The 16,386-nt window shown below is 50.7% G+C and overlaps 6 protein-coding genes and 1 non-coding gene across 8 annotated transcripts; 5 read left to right on the top strand and 2 right to left on the bottom strand.

Annotated features, from left to right (window-relative positions):
* The first annotated feature begins 1,147 nt into the window (after positions 1 to 1,147).
* FVEG_04458 (MFS transporter, SIT family, siderophore-iron:H+ symporter) lies at positions 1,148 to 3,064 on the top strand. Its single transcript, XM_018892239.1, has 2 exons — positions 1,148 to 2,960; positions 3,012 to 3,064. Exon 1 carries the CDS (start codon positions 1,189 to 1,191, stop codon positions 2,947 to 2,949), a length of 1,761 nt encoding a protein of 586 aa, XP_018748901.1. The 5' UTR covers positions 1,148 to 1,188; the 3' UTR covers positions 2,950 to 2,960; positions 3,012 to 3,064.
* A 1,100-nt stretch (positions 3,065 to 4,164) lies between these two features.
* FVEG_04457 (hypothetical protein) lies at positions 4,165 to 5,724 on the top strand (the record flags this gene model as incomplete). Its single annotated transcript, XM_018892238.1, has 3 exons — positions 4,165 to 4,325; positions 4,374 to 4,611; positions 4,654 to 5,724. The coding sequence occupies 3 exons, from the start codon at positions 4,165 to 4,167 to the stop codon at positions 5,587 to 5,589; spliced, it is 1,335 nt and encodes a 444-aa protein (XP_018748900.1). The 3' UTR covers positions 5,590 to 5,724.
* A 226-nt stretch (positions 5,725 to 5,950) lies between these two features.
* On the top strand, positions 5,951 to 7,260 carry FVEG_04456 (hypothetical protein). Its single transcript, XM_018892237.1, has one exon. It carries the CDS (start codon positions 6,464 to 6,466, stop codon positions 7,094 to 7,096), a length of 633 nt encoding a protein of 210 aa, XP_018748899.1. The 5' UTR covers positions 5,951 to 6,463; the 3' UTR covers positions 7,097 to 7,260.
* Positions 7,261 to 7,603: 343 nt separating this feature from the next.
* On the top strand, positions 7,604 to 8,235 carry FVEG_04455 (hypothetical protein; the record flags this gene model as incomplete). The annotated part of the gene is made up of 3 exons (XM_018892236.1): positions 7,604 to 7,748; positions 7,825 to 8,146; positions 8,200 to 8,235. 2 exons carry the CDS (start codon positions 7,604 to 7,606, stop codon positions 8,109 to 8,111), a joined length of 432 nt encoding a protein of 143 aa, XP_018748898.1. The 3' UTR covers positions 8,112 to 8,146; positions 8,200 to 8,235.
* Positions 8,236 to 8,368: 133 nt separating this feature from the next.
* Positions 8,369 to 11,796, bottom strand: FVEG_04454 (hypothetical protein). The gene is made up of 5 exons (XM_018892235.1): positions 11,424 to 11,796; positions 11,214 to 11,298; positions 10,283 to 11,167; positions 9,656 to 10,235; positions 8,369 to 9,611 (listed from the first exon to the last, which is right to left on the bottom strand). Exons 1-5 carry the CDS (start codon positions 11,439 to 11,441, stop codon positions 8,654 to 8,656), a joined length of 2,526 nt encoding a protein of 841 aa, XP_018748897.1. The 5' UTR covers positions 11,442 to 11,796; the 3' UTR covers positions 8,369 to 8,653.
* A 449-nt stretch (positions 11,797 to 12,245) lies between these two features.
* Positions 12,246 to 16,093, top strand: FVEG_04453 (AGC/AKT protein kinase). Of its 2 annotated transcripts, XM_018892233.1 has the most exons (4): positions 12,470 to 13,009; positions 13,056 to 13,187; positions 13,233 to 14,779; positions 14,830 to 15,306. In XM_018892233.1, the coding sequence occupies exons 1-4, from the start codon at positions 12,988 to 12,990 to the stop codon at positions 15,034 to 15,036; spliced, it is 1,908 nt and encodes a 635-aa protein (XP_018748895.1). In that variant the 5' UTR covers positions 12,470 to 12,987; the 3' UTR covers positions 15,037 to 15,306. The 2 variants fall into 2 exon arrangements, with proteins under 2 accessions (XP_018748896.1, XP_018748895.1); XM_018892234.1 differs by having other exon boundaries at positions 12,246 to 13,009; positions 13,056 to 14,779; positions 14,830 to 16,093.
* FVEG_15482 lies at positions 15,646 to 15,744 on the bottom strand. The gene has a single exon. It is a non-coding gene; the product is annotated as a tRNA-Leu (tRNA).
* Positions 16,094 to 16,386: the final 293 nt, after the last annotated feature.

Below are 16,386 nucleotides of genomic sequence, written 5' to 3'. Positions count from 1 at the left end.
ACTCAATGGCATGCCAAGAAACGTATTACCCAACGTCCAAGCTTAGTCCAACCGAGAAACCGACATCATCCGACATCGCAAGAACAACAAATCGAAGGATCAGGCAGTGGATGTGATGCAGCTGAGATCGACGACCAAGTGGGTTGATATATGCACACTCATTTCACAATGAGACGTTATCAGATCGATCCCACGTTGACTGACACATCCTCTCTTCACCCCACGAATATCTTCACATCTTGAACTTGGCCGACATATCCTCGGCCGGCGATTTACCCACATCCCGCGGCCTTTGACACAAAGTCGCGTGTCTAATATCCGATGCCCCGTTCCCTTCTAGACCAAGCCCAGTGGATATTCCCTTCAAATTTTTATATCCGCCAAGAGAATCTCGGGACCCGACGATGTGGAATGACACCCTAAAGAGAAACTCATCCGTCCAAGAATACGCACAGCTTCTTACAATTGGACCCTCGAAATACCAGCCAAGAGACGGTGGCATGTTATCAATCTGTCCCTTAACCCAAAGCAGTCTTTATCCGCGTCATCCGAACACTATCAGATTTTTACTAACTTGCTCCGTAGACAAAAGGATTTTGTGGGAACGTTGCATTTTAGCGGACAGCGCCGATGATTTAGACGATCCCTTCCTTTTGGGGCATTGCATCGGCGAAACCGCAGGCAGCTGTTTAAAAAACATCCTTGTCGTGGGATTTGACAGAAGGGAAATAAGTCTGTGGATCAGTGGGCTCGGGTGACTTGACTAACGCCAAGGGTGAAGGGAGTCGCTAATCAGTGAAACTCTGTGGTTATACGAAAGTTTACTGTTCAAGATCAGAATTCACTTCACGGGGACGATGGAGTCAAGTACAGTAACGCTGGTAGTAGGATAATGTAGAATTGAGTCTAAGAAGACATCTTCCGCCACCTTCATCATCGCCATAAATCCCCGTCGCTGTACGCTACGGACGACACTAATATAGCGGCATCAGTAGGCTCCCTCCACTCCCTATCAGATCCTCCGAAAAGTTCTTCACTCGGCACGTTAAAGTTATCTAATCAATCTTTGTGGATCTACCTCCAATGCTACATAATAAACCTTCCATCCTCCCCCCCTCCACCATGCTTTCTCTCGCATGCTCCATCTCTCTGTGCATGAACTCCTCTTGAGGCTCAGAATCATCCACCATGTCCTCCCCCCCAGAGAAATCTCCCGACAACGACCACGGCCATGAAGTCCCCCCTTCAGCCGCCGACGCCGTCCGGGACATCACATCCCCCGGTGTCCAGCGCATCAAGGCCATGTCTGAAGTAATCACCCTCGCCGACCGCATCTTCATCTTCTTCGGCGTCTTCCTCATCGCCTACGCCTACGGCCTCGACGGCACCGTGCGCTACGCCTACCAGCCCTCTGCGCTCAACAGCTTCCAGGAACACTCGCTCCAATCTTCCGTGAACACCCTCCGCGCCGTCATTGCAGCAGCTGCGCAGCCCACGGCTGGAAAGATCGCTGATGTGTTTGGTCGCGTGGAACTTATTTGTGTCTCTGTGTTCTTTTATACCATTGGAACTGTCATTGAGGCTGTGGCGCAGAATCTGGATACGTACTCTGCTGGTGCGGTTATTTACCAGATTGGATATACCATGATTCTTTTGCTTGTGGAGGTCATCATTGGAGATATCACGTCTGTGCGATCGCGTTTGTTCTTCAGCTACATCCCCGCTCTGCCCTTCATCATCAACACATGGGTCAGCGGCGATGTCGCAGAAGCCGTCCTTGGAGCTACAACCTGGCGATGGGGAATCGGCATGTGGTGCATCATCTACCCCGTCTGCTCTCTCCCCCTCATCATCAGCCTTCTCGTCGTTGGCCACCGCGCCAAGAAGGCCGGTCATCTCGTCGGCTACCGCTCTTCGTTCCAGCAGCTCGGTTTCAACAAACTCACCCTCGAGCTCTTTTGGCTTCTCGACATAGTCGGCGTAATCCTCCTCATCGCCGTCTTCGCCCTGCTCCTCGTCCCTCTCACCATCGCTGGAGGTTTCGAGAGCAAGTGGTCAGACCCTCAGGTCGTAGCCCCCCTCGTCATCGGCTTCGTCTGCATTCCCGTCTTCGTCGTGTGGGAGCTCCGCGCTCCTCATCCCCTTGTGCCCTTCCAACACATGAAGGACCGCTCCGTCTGGGCACCCATGGGAATCGCATGCATGCTCAACTTTGCATGGTACATGCAGGGCGACTACCTCTACACCGTTCTGCAGGTATCCTTCAACTTCAGCATCAAGGCCGCTACACGTGTCCAGTCCCTCTACTCCTTCGCAAGTGTTATCACCGGCACAATTCTCGGTCTTATCGTGTACAAGGTGCGCCGCTTCAAGGTCTTCATCGTATCAGGAACGTGTCTCTTCCTCGTCGCATTCGGTCTCCTCATCCGATACCGCGGCAACCCCAGCTCCGACAACAAATCCGGCGTCATCGGCGCGCAGATCCTCCTCGGTATCGCGGGCGGTATGTTTCCCTACCCCGCGCAGGCCTCGCTCCAGGCCTACGTTACCCACGAGCGACTCGCCGTCATGACGGGTCTGTACCTCGCGCTGTACCAGGTCGGCTCGGCCTTTGGAAATGCCGTCTCCGGCGCCATCTGGACCCAGGTTCTCCCCGTGCGACTTGCACAGAGCTTCTCCAGCTTCGGAAACGAGACCCTCGCTGTGTACGCCTACTCTCAGCCTCTGTCTGCCATTATCGACTTCCCTGTTGGTTCGCCCGAGCGCGATGCCATGATTGATGCGTACAAGCACGTTCAGCGCCTGCTTACCATCACTGGTATCTGTCTTTGTGTTCCTCTTATCGCGTTCTCGCTGTGCTTGCGTAACCCCAAGCTCACCGATCAGCAGAACTTGGTTGAGGATGAGAAGCCTGGTGCTGCTACTGAGCGCTCCTCCGCGTCTGCTTAGAAAAGTCAAAGGTATTCAAAAGTTGTATGTAATGTCGTAATATGGTAATTGATCTAGCCTAGGGCTATTTGTTTAATTTATGGTTCTCTGAAACATTTCGTGAATTGATCAACCGTTGAAGTTTATTGGTGCTCTTGTGAGGTCATTCATTGTTTCTCACAATTAATTTGTAGGCGGCCCAATTGAGGTCGTTCTGCACCCAGGTCAATTGTTATGCACAACAAAGCCCGCTCAAAGACTTCGTCCGTCTCGAGACTAGGTCATCGTCAGCTTGTGTACAAACCAGGTTCTTCTCATTTTCTGATCGAAGCGGCCGAAGCTGCATTCGATGTCCACAGAAACAGACTCAAACTCAACTTATCCTCTGATTAATGCACTGCTACACTCGATCCATTTGACAATGCCTGTCAAGAATCCTCAGCTGAAAAGAGCCAAGAACCGATAAATTCTGTGATATCCAACACGTACCTGCATCTCCCCATCAATCACCAATCATCCCCCCCAAGCATGTCGTCCCGCTGCGAGACACCTCATCTCATCACACTGCAAGGAACAAGCTTATCCTGTCATCAGCTCTGTCCAACCCACGGAAATGCCAAATCATCCCGTCTATACCCTCAACCACGGAGCTTTTATTCCAGTCTGCCATCTCCCGGTTCATCTTTATCGCCTCATTATCGTCTACATGTCATCAAGATATCTCCTCTCCCAGTTATCCCTAGCCCTTTTGTTCACGGCCAATCCATTCTCTTCCTCAACGGCCGTCCTCGTATTTTCTGCATGTTAAAAAACCTCCGAAGATACCGTTTCTCGCACAGCATGTGGTTCGTAAGCCATTGTGACACGTGTTGATAAGGTTCTCATCTAAGAGTACGAGATTTCCCACCAGCACCTTCAAAATCTCAGCTATTTAAGGGTAGTATCAAGGATGATCCCTTCTCTGTGGCTTACGATATTGACAGGCCTCAAAAATATCTGCGAATATATTGGTCTCGTCAGCCGATCTTAATCTGTGAGGAGTGCTGTTTTATGCTGTGTTACCCAAAAGTCAAAATGGCTTACGCCTCAACTTTGATGCACTGAGACCTCGAGAAGTCATTGTTCGAGTATGATACAGATAAAAGGGTATATAAGATATGTTTCTGTCGTCTATGTTGGGTTATCAAGTGGCCAGAAGGCATCCGTTCGTTACAGTCATTCGTTTAAACCCCCATTATGAAGTCATTCACTCTCCTCATCGCCTTTCTGGCAAATTTCGCCATTGCATCTCCATGGCCATCGCTCTTCAGTCGTTCCCTTGACAAACGACAGGCTGGGCGATGTGGGACTGGCTATGGAACAGTCTGCGGAGCAAATGAATGCTGTTCCAGCGCTGGGTAAGACACTCACTCACTCCTCTTTTGACGAAGTACTGACCTTCAAAGATGGTGCGGAACTGGTTATCTTTACTGCTCTGCTCCTTCGTGTCAGATCGAGTATGGTCCTGGCTGCGATGCAAACGTTCGTCCGAATGGCCCTGATACAACGAATGTCGCTCGCCCGAAAGTTGGGAGCATTCCGTATGGTCAGGCTATTTATCGGTGTAACCGCAACGGCGATATTGCGTTGACGTATGATGATGGGCCATACACTTATACCGAAGACCTTCTCGATCTCCTCCAGGTATGTCACCTCCTCACTTTAATGTCTCTCTAACAATTACAGCGATATAATGCTAAAGCGACGTTCTACATCACCGGTCGCAACCTTGGAAAAGGCGCTATCAATGACCCTGATACACCATGGCCAGGTCTCATTCGACGCATGGTACGAGACGGCCATCAGATTGCCAGTCACACATGGTCGCATCAACGTCTCACAACATTGAGTCGCTCTAAATTCTGGAACCAGATGATTTACAACGAGATTGCCTTTGCTGATATTCTCGGTTACTTCCCAACCTACATGCGTCCTCCGTACTCTGCCAGCAATACGACTACAGATGCATGGTTGAATGAGCTCGGGTATCATGTCACGTACTTTAACCTAGATACAGAAGGATATCTACGTGATAGTCCAAACATGATCAGCACGTCCAAGCAAATCTGGGATAACACCGTCGAGGGTCGAAGTCCAGCTACCAACAAATGGCTTCACATCGAGCACGACCCTGTATACCAAACAGTCTACAACCTAACAGAATACATGCTCCGCTCCATCCACCGCAACAACTTCACCGCCGTAACAGTAGGCCAATGTCTCCAGGATGCCCCGTCAAACTGGTACCGCACCGTCTCCGCCTCCCCCTTGCCCACATCAACAACCACATCATCACCTACATTCCCCGCTACCACAAACGGGCGCTGCGGCTCACGACACGGCGGCGCGACATGCAGAGGCGAGCCCAATGGCGAGACGTGCTGTTCGCAGAACGGCTGGTGTGGCGGGACGAGCGACCACTGCGGGAGAGGATGTCAGCCTGTGTTCGGGACGTGTAGCGACACGCCGGAGCCTGCGGCGCCGGGGAGATGTGGAGCTGCGCATGGGGGCGCGAGGTGTACGGAGAGTGGATGGGGATGCTGTTCGAGGGCGGGATGGTGTGGGAGTACGGGTGATCATTGTGGGACGGGCTGTCAGAGTGATTTTGGGACGTGCAATTGATCTGTGTGGTGTGTAATTGATTAGGTATCTACTGTGTGTTAGTTGGGTATATACAGAGTAGTTTATTGGTGTTGGACAGTGGAGGAGGATGTAATATTATTCCCGAGCAAACCCCGATCCCCATTGATCTACGAATTGACATCAGCTCGGAATGAATTGTGCCGATTCTTGGCTTATGTTCAGAGCGTCTTTTGATTGAGTCAGAGTCAGTCGTGCTAATTTCAGGGGCAAGCCATGCAAGCCACGAGCGTGATGCTTAATTTGGCGGCATCTGTTGACATTGGCTATTTCCATTTGACAAGCCTTACAAGGCAGACTCTCCCTCTCTGCCATCTCTTTGCCTTTTCAGCTCTCTCTTCCTTTTATGCCCATAGTTGAACTTAATCCAGCCTCCGTCACACTCAATACGAATACTACATTCCACGGCAATCGACGCTCAGACTCAGACTCAACTTGATGTAAACACTCTCCGCACTAAAACACACGCCAAGCCTTCAGCCCCAAACTTGGGCGACGTTAATTGGCCAATGCGTACGCTATTCTTTCAGCTCAGGCTTTTGATTGAACGCCAAAAGCATGCCGTTTACCCCTGAGTGTGCTGTAGGGCTGATTCGTGACTGGATCACGGCACATGGTACCATAACTAATATCACATTGGCGAGACACGGTGAATCCTTGGGGCGGTGGGTGGAAATGAAGTGAGACTAGTTGGTGTGCTAGAGAGTTCGTTTAATGGGGAATATAGACTATTAAAGGAGCTTGATCCTCTTGTCTTGCTCTGTCTCTCTCTTCCGCATCAACACTCTCTCTATCTCAAGTCTATCTTCAGTCTATCTATCTCAACAGATATCTCAACAGATACCTCAACTTCAAAATGCAGTCCATCATCCTCACCTCCCTCCTCGCCACCGCCGTGAGCGCCAACTTCATGGCCCACCCCCTCATGAAGCGCGATCTCCTCGCTCCCCGCGCAACCGCCCCAGCCGTCGGCGGCATCACAGAAGAGTGCCAAACCGCCATCCTCGACGTCTACAAGACCCTCCCCACGCCTCCCCCCGCCATCGTCTCCGACATCACAGAGAACCCCCAGACCGACCCCTGCTCCTTCAGCACCCCCGCCTCCCTCTCCAAGGACTACGCCAGCTACAGCTCCCAGATCCTGTCGTGGTACAGCAAGAACGAGGACGAGATCAAGTCTGCTCTCTCAGAATGCCCTGAGCTGAGCCAGTACGCTACTGCTGTTCCTGTCTGCGCTACTGCTGCTCTTGGTGGAAAGGGTGGTGATGCTGAGAGTGCTACTACTACTGCTGAGAAGCCTGAGAAGACTTCTGCTTCTTCTGGGGACAAGACTACTGCTGCTGCGGGTGAGGAGACTTCTGCTGAGAGTGACGCCGCTTCTACTCCTACCTCTTCTGCTGCTGCTGTTGAGACCAACGGTGCTGCTCGTGAGGGTGGTTTCATCTACGCTGCTGCTGCTGTTGCCGGTGTTGTCGTCGCTGCCCTGTAAGAGGGCTTATATGAGGGGAAGTTGTTGGCTATCTATGAGATTTAAGTTTATCTGCTTTTAATACAAGACATGTCTCTTTCACAAATCTCGTAGAAATGTAATCATGAATATCGTGAACGTCGTCTCAGTGTAGTCGTGAGATCTAATCTAGTGTTTGTCCATCACCAACCGTTTGAGTGTAACGCCGCATCCATGGTTTGGTCTTACAACAGTCCAAGCTTATTTTCATGATCCGCATTCTTTGTTTGACTACTGATTCGCGGACGCTCCATTTTATGTCAAACAAGTACAAACAACCAGCAAGCTTTGACATTCCATCACATTCACTGTCATCTCTGCCCTCAGCGCCACAAGTCACTCCTCCCAAACGCCTCAACAAAGAAGATGACGACCAGTCACAGCAATCTCTCTTTCAGGGACAGTTTGATCTGCCTCTTCCACCGTTCATAACCACCATATCGTCCTCTTCTCTGCTTAACCATAATATCTCAACTTACAACTTTGATCATGGACGCAAAACTCACCATCGCCGACAAGATGGGCCGTGGGCTCATCAACGGCATCTACTTTGTAACTCGCAAATGGAATATGATCATACTAGGTTATATCTTTATCATCTCAATAGGCAGCACTCTTCTCTACTTTCACGACGGTTCGTCACCTGACCCTCTCTACCTCCCCTCTGTCTTTCTCCCTACCTTTCCATCGTCACCTACTAACACCGTCAGAACAACAGCCCACCCTCCAAACCCGAAGCTGGGGCGGTTTCGACCAACGTCCCCTTACAGAGAAGTGCTACCGCCAAGAACGCACCGCCATGATCCTCTCACTTCTCTTCGGATGTATCGGTGCCGACCAGTTCTACGCGCATCACTGGCCTCTCGCTGTGTTCAAACTATTCACTCTTGGTGGAGTGGGCGTCTGGGCGTTTGTGGATATGATTCTTTGGATTGTGGGTGGTGTGTATGGGACGTCTGGATGTCCTGGGGGGAGTTCCAAGGGATGGCAGTACTGAGAGGCTTGGGGTGATGGAGATAGTGGGAGTGAGCAGTCAGTTATCATTCTTTGTTGGTGGACTATACTAATGATATTGGCAATTGCAGTGTTTGGTGGTGGGTAGTAAATAAAAAGATCGCAATCATTTATTCTTTGGAGTTTGTGAGTGTCGGTTGACTTACACAAGGTGACTAAAGCTGCAAGTCTACGGCACAGTATCCCCTTTGAGATCCCTCAGCCTTATCTTCAGCTCGTACAGCTTCGATACAGATCAAACCCCCTAGAATCAAGATTGAACATTGCGCTCAAAATCAACCCCATTTCGGGATCCAGTTGAGGCTTGCCTTCAATAAAGCCACTCCACAGGCACATCTGAGCCCCCGTTCACCAACAGCCATGTCATCAATGCCACAAGACCTCATATCAATAACATCACGGCTCCATACATCACAAATAACTGCCATGTTTCTTTTCATTATACTCATTGATGCCATAGCAACCCTGACGAAATGACCAATCCTTTTCTACACCAGCCATCTAAGCATAAAAAGCACATATCACTTATTCCTCGTCCTCCTCACTCTCCTCCTCCTCAGCTTCCGGCTCGCTCTCAGCCTTCTGTCCATTAACGGGCTCCGCCACTTTCACACCGCCCTCCTTCTCAAGCTTGAGCCACTCATCCCACTCAGGGAAGAGCTCGTCGTCCTCGCCGGGAACACCGATCAGCTTGGCTACCCTGCCCTTCTTGTTCTTCTCCAGGTTCTCCTTCCACTCGTGTACTACCGGTACAGTCAGGCTGGGCTGGTAGGTCTGGGAGAAGAGGACGGCTTCGGCGAGGCGGCCTGTCTCGGTGAGGATCTTTGTGCAGGCTTCGATGTTGCCGAGGAGCCATTGGCATGAGAAGGCGACGTTGTGAGAGCCGGCTTCTTGTGCTTGAGCGGCGAGGGCAGCGAGACCATCGCGGTCGCCTGTTGATGAGTGGAGAAGCAAGAGGGATCCTAGATCTTTGGCGTGAGTGAAGCACTCAGCAGCAAGGGCGACATCCCAAGCTGATAGAGCAGCGTCACCAACAGTCTTCCACTTGTGGTCGGCATCAGCCTCACGAGCAAGGTCCAAAGCGATAGCGAGCTCATTCAATGCCAGTGCAAGCTCAAACTTGTGCTCAGGATCTGTCGCAACCTCCAAGGCAAGCTCCTTATGGCCTTGGCCTTCCAAGAATCGCGCAATCTTGTTGAGTTGGTCGTGGGGAATTGTTGGTAGCAGCTCAGCAGCTGTCTCCATATCATCTCGGAGGACAAGAGTCTGGTACTCGAGAACGGGAAGAGACAGGCCGAAGGAAGTGACGTTGACATCCTTGTCGGCAAGGTAAATTCGAGAATCGCGCTGAATGTAGCCCAGGATGTACTGGGGCTTGTCGAAGTGGGAGACAGTGTAGGTCTGGTCGCCAACAAGGTAGTTGAGTCGGTTGGTGCTGTTGGTGTAGATGAAGCAGTCGCCGATCCATTCGCCAGTTCGGACACTATATTGTTAGCACGGCAGATTAAAGGGGGACGGGGGACATACGACTCGCTGATGTCAGTGATGACCTCAAAGGCAGCCTCGACACCATCCTCCTCAACATCTCCAGACTGGACAGCCTCGACGTAGTTCTCGCGAGAGAATCGAAGAACGTAAAAGGTATCCTCACAAGCAATTGCCACCAACTCGCCGCTATCAGACCAATAGACCTGCTTGGGCTCAACCTCAATTCTTCGAACGAGACCACCGGTAGCCCAGTCAAAGAAGGAGACACCACCTTGACCTGTGACACCGAGAAGAACACCGCCATGGAGTCTCTCAGCCTGGAAACCAACATCGAGACCGCCGGTCTTCTCTTGAAAGTTCTTAAAGATCTTGACGCTCATGGCTGACTCTCGGATGGCAAAGTCATTGCTGTTGTCCTTGGAGGCCCAGACAAAGTCGAGTGCTGAACCGAAAGCCTTGTTTCGCCAGGCGAGGGCAGTGTAGATGATGTATTCGCCATCACCGCAGACAGCGACGAATCGACCGTTGGGGGAGTGGATAAGCGTTTGGGGGTAGACTTCGCAAGTACCGAGATCCTTGGTGGGGAGGGAGATTGGCTCGTTGTCCTTAATAGAGGCATCTGTCTCGTTAGCTTAATCCAGTACTAGTACAGACATGTGTACATACCTCCTCCCTTGATGATTGAAGAGACAACCTCGTTGTGTCGAGCCCAGATGAGCTTGCCGGATGCATCCATGGAAACAGCGGGCTCCTCGCGGCCAAGCTTGACGACAACAGCACCATCATCAAAACCAACAGCGACACCCTGCTTGCCCTTTTGATACGAGACACACCAAGCTCGCTCTAGACTGTAGTTGAGGGATTGCTCGAATCGGTAGGTGTTGGCGTGCCATATTCTTATCGTACCGTCCTCGGAACCGGAAATGATGACGGGCAATTCGGGGTGATAGCAGGCAAACGAAACGTTGTTGGTGTGGCCTTCGAGAGTAGCGATCAGGGACTTTGTAGTGTAATCCCAAATCTTGACAGTTCGGTCGTCAGATGTGGTGAGGAGGTAGGGCTTGTCGGAGTGAGGGTAGTAATCGACGTGGTTGACACCCTTGGTCTCATGTGCTTCGAGGGTGAAGTTGGGAGTAGAAGAACCAAGACTCCAGATCTTGACAGTTCGATCAAGACAAGCCGAAGCAAAGGTGTTTGTATCCTTGGGGTTGATGGCCAGACCCATGACATAGTGACCATGGCCCTCAAAGACCTGCACACACTTCCAACCCTTCTCCCAATCCCAAAGCTTGATGGTCATGTCATCTGAGGCAGTCAAGACGAACGGCTGTGTGGGGTGAACGGCGATGGCTCGAATGTAGTCGGGGTGCGCCTCGAAGGAGGTGATCTTCTCGGAGGTGTTGTAATTGTAGACTCGTAGTTGGAAATCATCGGAACCGCAGACAATCCAGTTTTTCCTGGCGATGAATCGACCGGCGCGAACGGGGACATCGGTGAGCTCAAACGTCTTGACGATCTGTTGGGTTTCGTGGGACCAGATGTAGACGTGGCCTATACTGTCAGCACTGGATCTCGAGCTGCGTGGCCCTCGACATACCGCTGTAGAGGGTTGTGAGAATCCATGGCTCGTGAGGGTGAAAGTCAATGCCCTTAACTCGCTCACTGCGAGCGTAGAGCTGGCGCTGTATTGCGAAACGTGTCAGCTCAGATTCGCACAAGTAAAGCTGCCGCCGCAGATATTGAGTGCGCTCGCTGTGAATAGCACCACGCTAATCATCAGGCGCGCTCAGCAAATCCCCAAACTGACCTTGACGTCTAACTTCATCTTGTCGTGTGTCGTCGCTGTCGCGTTGCGCAGTTGAAGATGCAAGCTGTCCAGCAAGGGCGGTGATATCGAGGTGGTGGGGTCGAAGTTAAGAATCCCTGAAGGAGGCTACCATGCGGGATGACAGTTGTCGCAAGTGCACAGAGTTTGGCGGGGGAAGTAAAAGAAAAAAAAAGACAGAGTGTCAAACGCTAATCATCAATCGTGGTGTTTGAATTGACAAAGCTTGAGCTTGTGTATATCGATTTGGAGCTCCCCGAAATGTGTCCTGCGGCTCTTGACAGGCTGGCCATGGATGTGGTGTTGGCCTGAAGTGTCAGGCTCCACCTCCTTATCCCTTCGTATCAGGGATGCTCCAGAAAAGGGGGACGTAGGGTAGATGAGAACAGCCAGAGCTATGTTCATGAGATTGGTATTATGTATTGGTGCTTGAAAAGAATTGAGTTGGCTATTGTTCCTTTTTCACCCCTTTTTCCTTAATTGACTTCCATGGTTAAATTGTTCGAGTCTGTTGAGTGAGGTCGTTTGTTGGCACGCTCCTTGATATCGTTCAACTGCAGCATTACTTGCACACCCCAGCTTTACATATTTGGCCATGTAAAGATGAGTTTTGACAATCCTTAGACAAACTTCTCATATTGAGAATTGCCAAAAATGTTCTGATCTGTTTATAGATCCTACACAATTCAGCCAAGATTCTCGACACGCGTCGTCTTCGTACATGATGAAAAGTGTGGCTGTACAACAAGTTGGTTGCTTCACATCAACCATATCAACAATATACACTGTACACCAATTGACACTCTCTGGCTGCCTCTGCTTGGGCATTAATGACATTGTTTATGAACTAGTCTCGCTTCTCCTTCTCATTTACCCCTTATGTTATGGATTATTTGGCTGGACCTCGCTCTAGGCTCATTCTCTAGCTGATCAACAAAGCTAGAGCCCGTGGCTGTGGCTTAAAATCGACCTCAGGGGATTACTCCAGACCATCTCCACAGTCTGAGCTCCTGTGTCGCAGGCTGAGACACTGTGTTTCCAGCACCAGAACAGCACTACCATCGACCCTAGCTCACAGTGCGGGCTGCCTGCGGGAAGATCCACCTTTTCTGCTGCCGCCCAATGGGCCTTGGATGTCATAGTAATCCCCTTCTCCCATCCATCCCCCGTATCCACCTCATTCATATCTCGGCTGGTCTTGTCTCGGGCTCTTGTGCTTCGCCTCCTCCTCATATTCAACCTCTGCCATCTTTTGTTCAATTTGAACCTCCTTTCCCTTCCCAACCAGTCGGCGCACAGTGTCCTTTTCATCTCGTCGACTTGCGATCCTTCACCCATCCAAACAGCGGCCGGTTTACGCTTCCACGCATGCGGGGTTACAAATCATCCATTTGTTGAACACTCTGCCACGCCATCAGCCTCCTGCTTGATCAGGAGTTTGTCAGCGCGCAGTGAACACTCGTTGCTTGACCCTTCGATCCTGCAACACTTGTTGGCTGTCGATCTTTGACCCCAACCATCAAATACCTCGTTGACATCAACAACAATGTCTTGGAAGCTTACCAAGAGTACGTCTTTATGTCCGATATCTGTCGCATCACTAACATCCATCAGAGTTAAAGGAAACCCATCTGGGTCAATCCTTGAGCCCTTTCTCTCGATCCCCCTCTACTTCAACCATCACCGAAAAGGAAAAGGATGGCCAGGCTAGCGGCGCTGTTACGCCTACAACGGAAAGTGCCATAGGTGAGCAGATTGGACTGGAGTAACGTCAGTATCTGACTTGAACAGCTGCCTCTGAGGCCATGACACAGGCACCTGTTGTTAAGCCTCCGAAGCCCGGTATCCTCGTTGTCACCCTCCACGAAGGTCAAGGCTTTTCTCTTCCTGAGCAGCACCGAAGTGCTTTTGCCTCGTCGCACCAAGGATCGATGTCTTCGTCCAACGCCCTTGGAATGTCTGGCTCTGTTCGACCAGGATCTTCACAACGTGTCGCCGGATCATTTGTTAACGGCAGTAACCGACCGCACTCTTCAGCAGGCGGCTTTAACGGCATTCCCACCAACCACGGTCGAATTTCTGGAAAGTACATGCCATACGCCCTCCTCGATTTCGACAAGGTCCAGGTCTTTGTCAATTCGGTCGATGGAAACCCCGAGAACCCTTTGTGGGCCGGTGGAAACACCCAGTACAAGTTCGATGTGTCAAGAGTGACGGAGCTCGTCATCCACCTGTACATGCGCAACCCGAATGCGCCACCCGGATCTGGACGAAGCCAGGATATCTTCCTCGGTGTTGTCCGCATCAACCCCCGATTCGAAGAGAGACAGCAATACGTGGAGGACCCCAAGGCCAGCAAGAAGGACCGCGAGAAGGCTGCTGCTGAGCACGCAGCGCGCAATGGTCACCAAGGTGCCGAGTGGGTCGACGTGCAATATGGAACAGGCAGAATCAAGGTTGGTGTCGAGTATGTCGAGACTCGAGCAGGTAAGCTCAAGATTGAGGACTTTGAACTACTCAAGGTCGTCGGCAAGGGCAGTTTCGGCAAGGTCATGCAGGTACGCAAGAAGGACACGAACCGAATCTACGCTCTCAAGACCATCCGAAAGGCGCACATTATCTCGCGATCCGAAGTCGCCCATACACTCGCCGAGCGATCTGTGCTGGCACAGATCAATAACCCTTTTATCGTACCTCTCAAGTTCAGTTTCCAGTCACCGGAGAAGCTTTACTTTGTTCTCGCCTTTGTCAACGGAGGCGAGCTGTTCCACCACTTGCAAAAGGAGCACCGATTTGACGTCAACCGATCCCGCTTTTACACTGCTGAGCTTCTGTGCGCCCTGGAATGTCTGCACGGCTTCAGCGTCATTTACAGAGATCTCAAGCCCGAGAACATTCTTCTGGATTACCAAGGCCATATCGCTCTTTGCGACTTTGGTCTTTGCAAGCTTGATATGAAGGATGAGGACCGTACCAACACATTTTGTGGTACACCCGAGTACCTCGCCCCAGAGCTGTTGATGGGTCAAGGTTACAACAAGACAGTCGATTGGTGGACTCTTGGTGTTTTGCTGTATGAGATGTTGACAGGTCTGCCACCTTTCTACGACGAGAACACCAACGAGATGTACCGCAAGATTCTATCAGAGCCTCTTCACTTCTCTGATGTGGTTCCCCCAGCTGCCAAGGATCTCCTCACCAAGCTTTTGAACCGCAACCCTGAGGAGCGACTTGGTGCCAATGGATCAGCTGAGATTAAGGCGCATCCTTTCTTCCATGCTATTGACTGGAGGAAGCTTCTACAGCGCAAGTACGAGCCTACATTCAAGCCCAGTGTGGTATGTATCCCCTCATGCGAATCGAGATTAAACCATACTGACATTTTTAGGCTGACGCTCTGGATACTGCCAACTTTGACCCCGAATTCACATCCGAAGCCCCTCAAGATTCCTACGTCGAGGGCCCCATGCTCTCTCAAACCATGCAAAACCAATTCCAAGGATTCAGCTACAACCGTCCGATCGCTGGACTCGGAGATGCAGGCGGCAGTGTCAAGGATCCATCGTTCGTCGGTAGTTTGACAGATAACCGATAGGTCACTGGGCTGGATGAGGAATAACGGGTAGACAGCGAGCAGGACTGGCTGACTCGGACATGGTATCAGTCTTGTCGATGAGCCGGCAGAGGAGGGGAGGGAACACGTGTAAGCCATGATAAGGACAACCTAGGAGGTGGAAACCTAGAGGATGAATGTAGATAAGAAGCCTTTATTTGCTTTGGCGTGTTGGAGTTTGATACACTCGTTAGTTCTGTGGATATGTCATTCTGTCAATGTAGATGTCTTTCCGTGAGTTTGTATCGGTGACTGCTGTTTATTGTGCACTCTTCATCATTCGTGACAATGGTTATTGTTTCGATCATTGTTCGTGAGGTTAGTATGGACAATGAGACCTCACACCTTGCTTCATTGTCTTTCGACGCCAACGCTGACTTAACTCTGCAACTGGCCTGAAGAGACCATTACCTTGCACTCGAACTCGAGACCATAACTGATCAATTTTATGTTCAAGGTCTAACGCTCCCGCGCAACGATGTTCAGTAGTCGACTCTGATTGACTTTCAAACAACATTCGCCACAACACCAACCAACAACAATCGGCAACAGACAGACAGAAGGAGAAGAAGGACAAAATGCAAAAAGCAATGCTCACTGCAGGGTTCGAACCTGCGCACATTAAATGTAGCAGAATCCTCAGCAGTTGAGAGCTTAAGTCTGCCGCCTTAACCACTCGGCCAAGTGAGCTATTGAGAAAGGCGTTATTTTTCGAGTCGTAGCAGGGTCCAAGTAAAATGTCACGCCGCCGAATTCCATTCAGGTTTGGGGTCTCCATGAGGCTTTTTCGGAAAAGGTTGGGGGTGTTTATGATGGATGAGGGATATCATGACAACCCATGCATGCTTCAAGAGTCTAGGCTAGGCTATAGGCTGAAGTGAAGTGGAAAAGTTTTAATTGAGGCTGAGATCGGAGAGATTGCCGGTGTTGGGGGAAAGGTGAGAGTCAGCTCGGTGAGGACATCGAGAAATTACTACGTTGCTAGCCTATGCTGTATTCAGTTTACAGTCAGTCTTTTCTATTGATGAGACACTATCCTACAGCTGCATAGGTCTCCAGCTAGGATATGCCAGGCAACTGATATTGATATCTCACGATAAATAAGCTGTCTTCGGTGTCTCAGCCGGAGGAACCACGGCGAGTGCGCGGCATAACCGGAGGCCCTGTACTGTAGAGCCTCCACCGGGATTATGACGCATGCAGGATACAAAGAAGAAGAGGCTAATATGATTATGGAGACATGACGAAAATATTTGGAAAAGGTCAGTCAGCCAACCTTGATGATTTGTAAATTTGGTAACAATTGTTAAGTAAGGCGGGGCTTAAAGTTAT

The sequence above is a fragment of the Fusarium verticillioides genome, chromosome 4 (genome assembly GCF_000149555.1).
Source record: "Fusarium verticillioides 7600 chromosome 4, whole genome shotgun sequence".
Taxonomy (NCBI): domain Eukaryota; kingdom Fungi; phylum Ascomycota; class Sordariomycetes; order Hypocreales; family Nectriaceae; genus Fusarium; species Fusarium verticillioides.
The sequence above is the reverse complement of the archived record's forward strand: the minus strand, read 5'-3'. Positions and strand labels throughout refer to the sequence as shown.

What these genes read in the sequence shown, in the direction of transcription:
- FVEG_04458 (XM_018892239.1), top strand. Translation starts at nt 1,189, where the DNA reads ATGTCCTCCCCCCCAGAGAAATCTCCCGACAACGACCACGGCCATGAA.
- FVEG_04456 (XM_018892237.1), top strand. Translation starts at nt 6,464, where the DNA reads ATGCAGTCCATCATCCTCACCTCCCTCCTCGCCACCGCCGTGAGCGCC.
- FVEG_04454 (XM_018892235.1), bottom strand. An exon ending in TTCAATCATCAAGGGAGGAG is followed by an intron (nt 10,236 to 10,282) that starts GTATGTACACAT and finishes CTAACGAGACAG; the next exon opens with ATGCCTCTATTAAGGACAAC. An exon ending in ATCACTGACATCAGCGAGTC is followed by an intron (nt 9,612 to 9,655) that starts GTATGTCCCCCG and finishes CTAACAATATAG; the next exon opens with TGTCCGAACTGGCGAATGGA.
- FVEG_04453 (XM_018892233.1), top strand. Translation starts at nt 12,988, where the DNA reads ATGTCTTGGAAGCTTACCAAGA. An exon ending in GTCTTGGAAGCTTACCAAGA is followed by an intron (nt 13,010 to 13,055) that starts GTACGTCTTTAT and finishes AACATCCATCAG; the next exon opens with AGTTAAAGGAAACCCATCTG. An exon ending in CTACATTCAAGCCCAGTGTG is followed by an intron (nt 14,780 to 14,829) that starts GTATGTATCCCC and finishes TGACATTTTTAG; the next exon opens with GCTGACGCTCTGGATACTGC.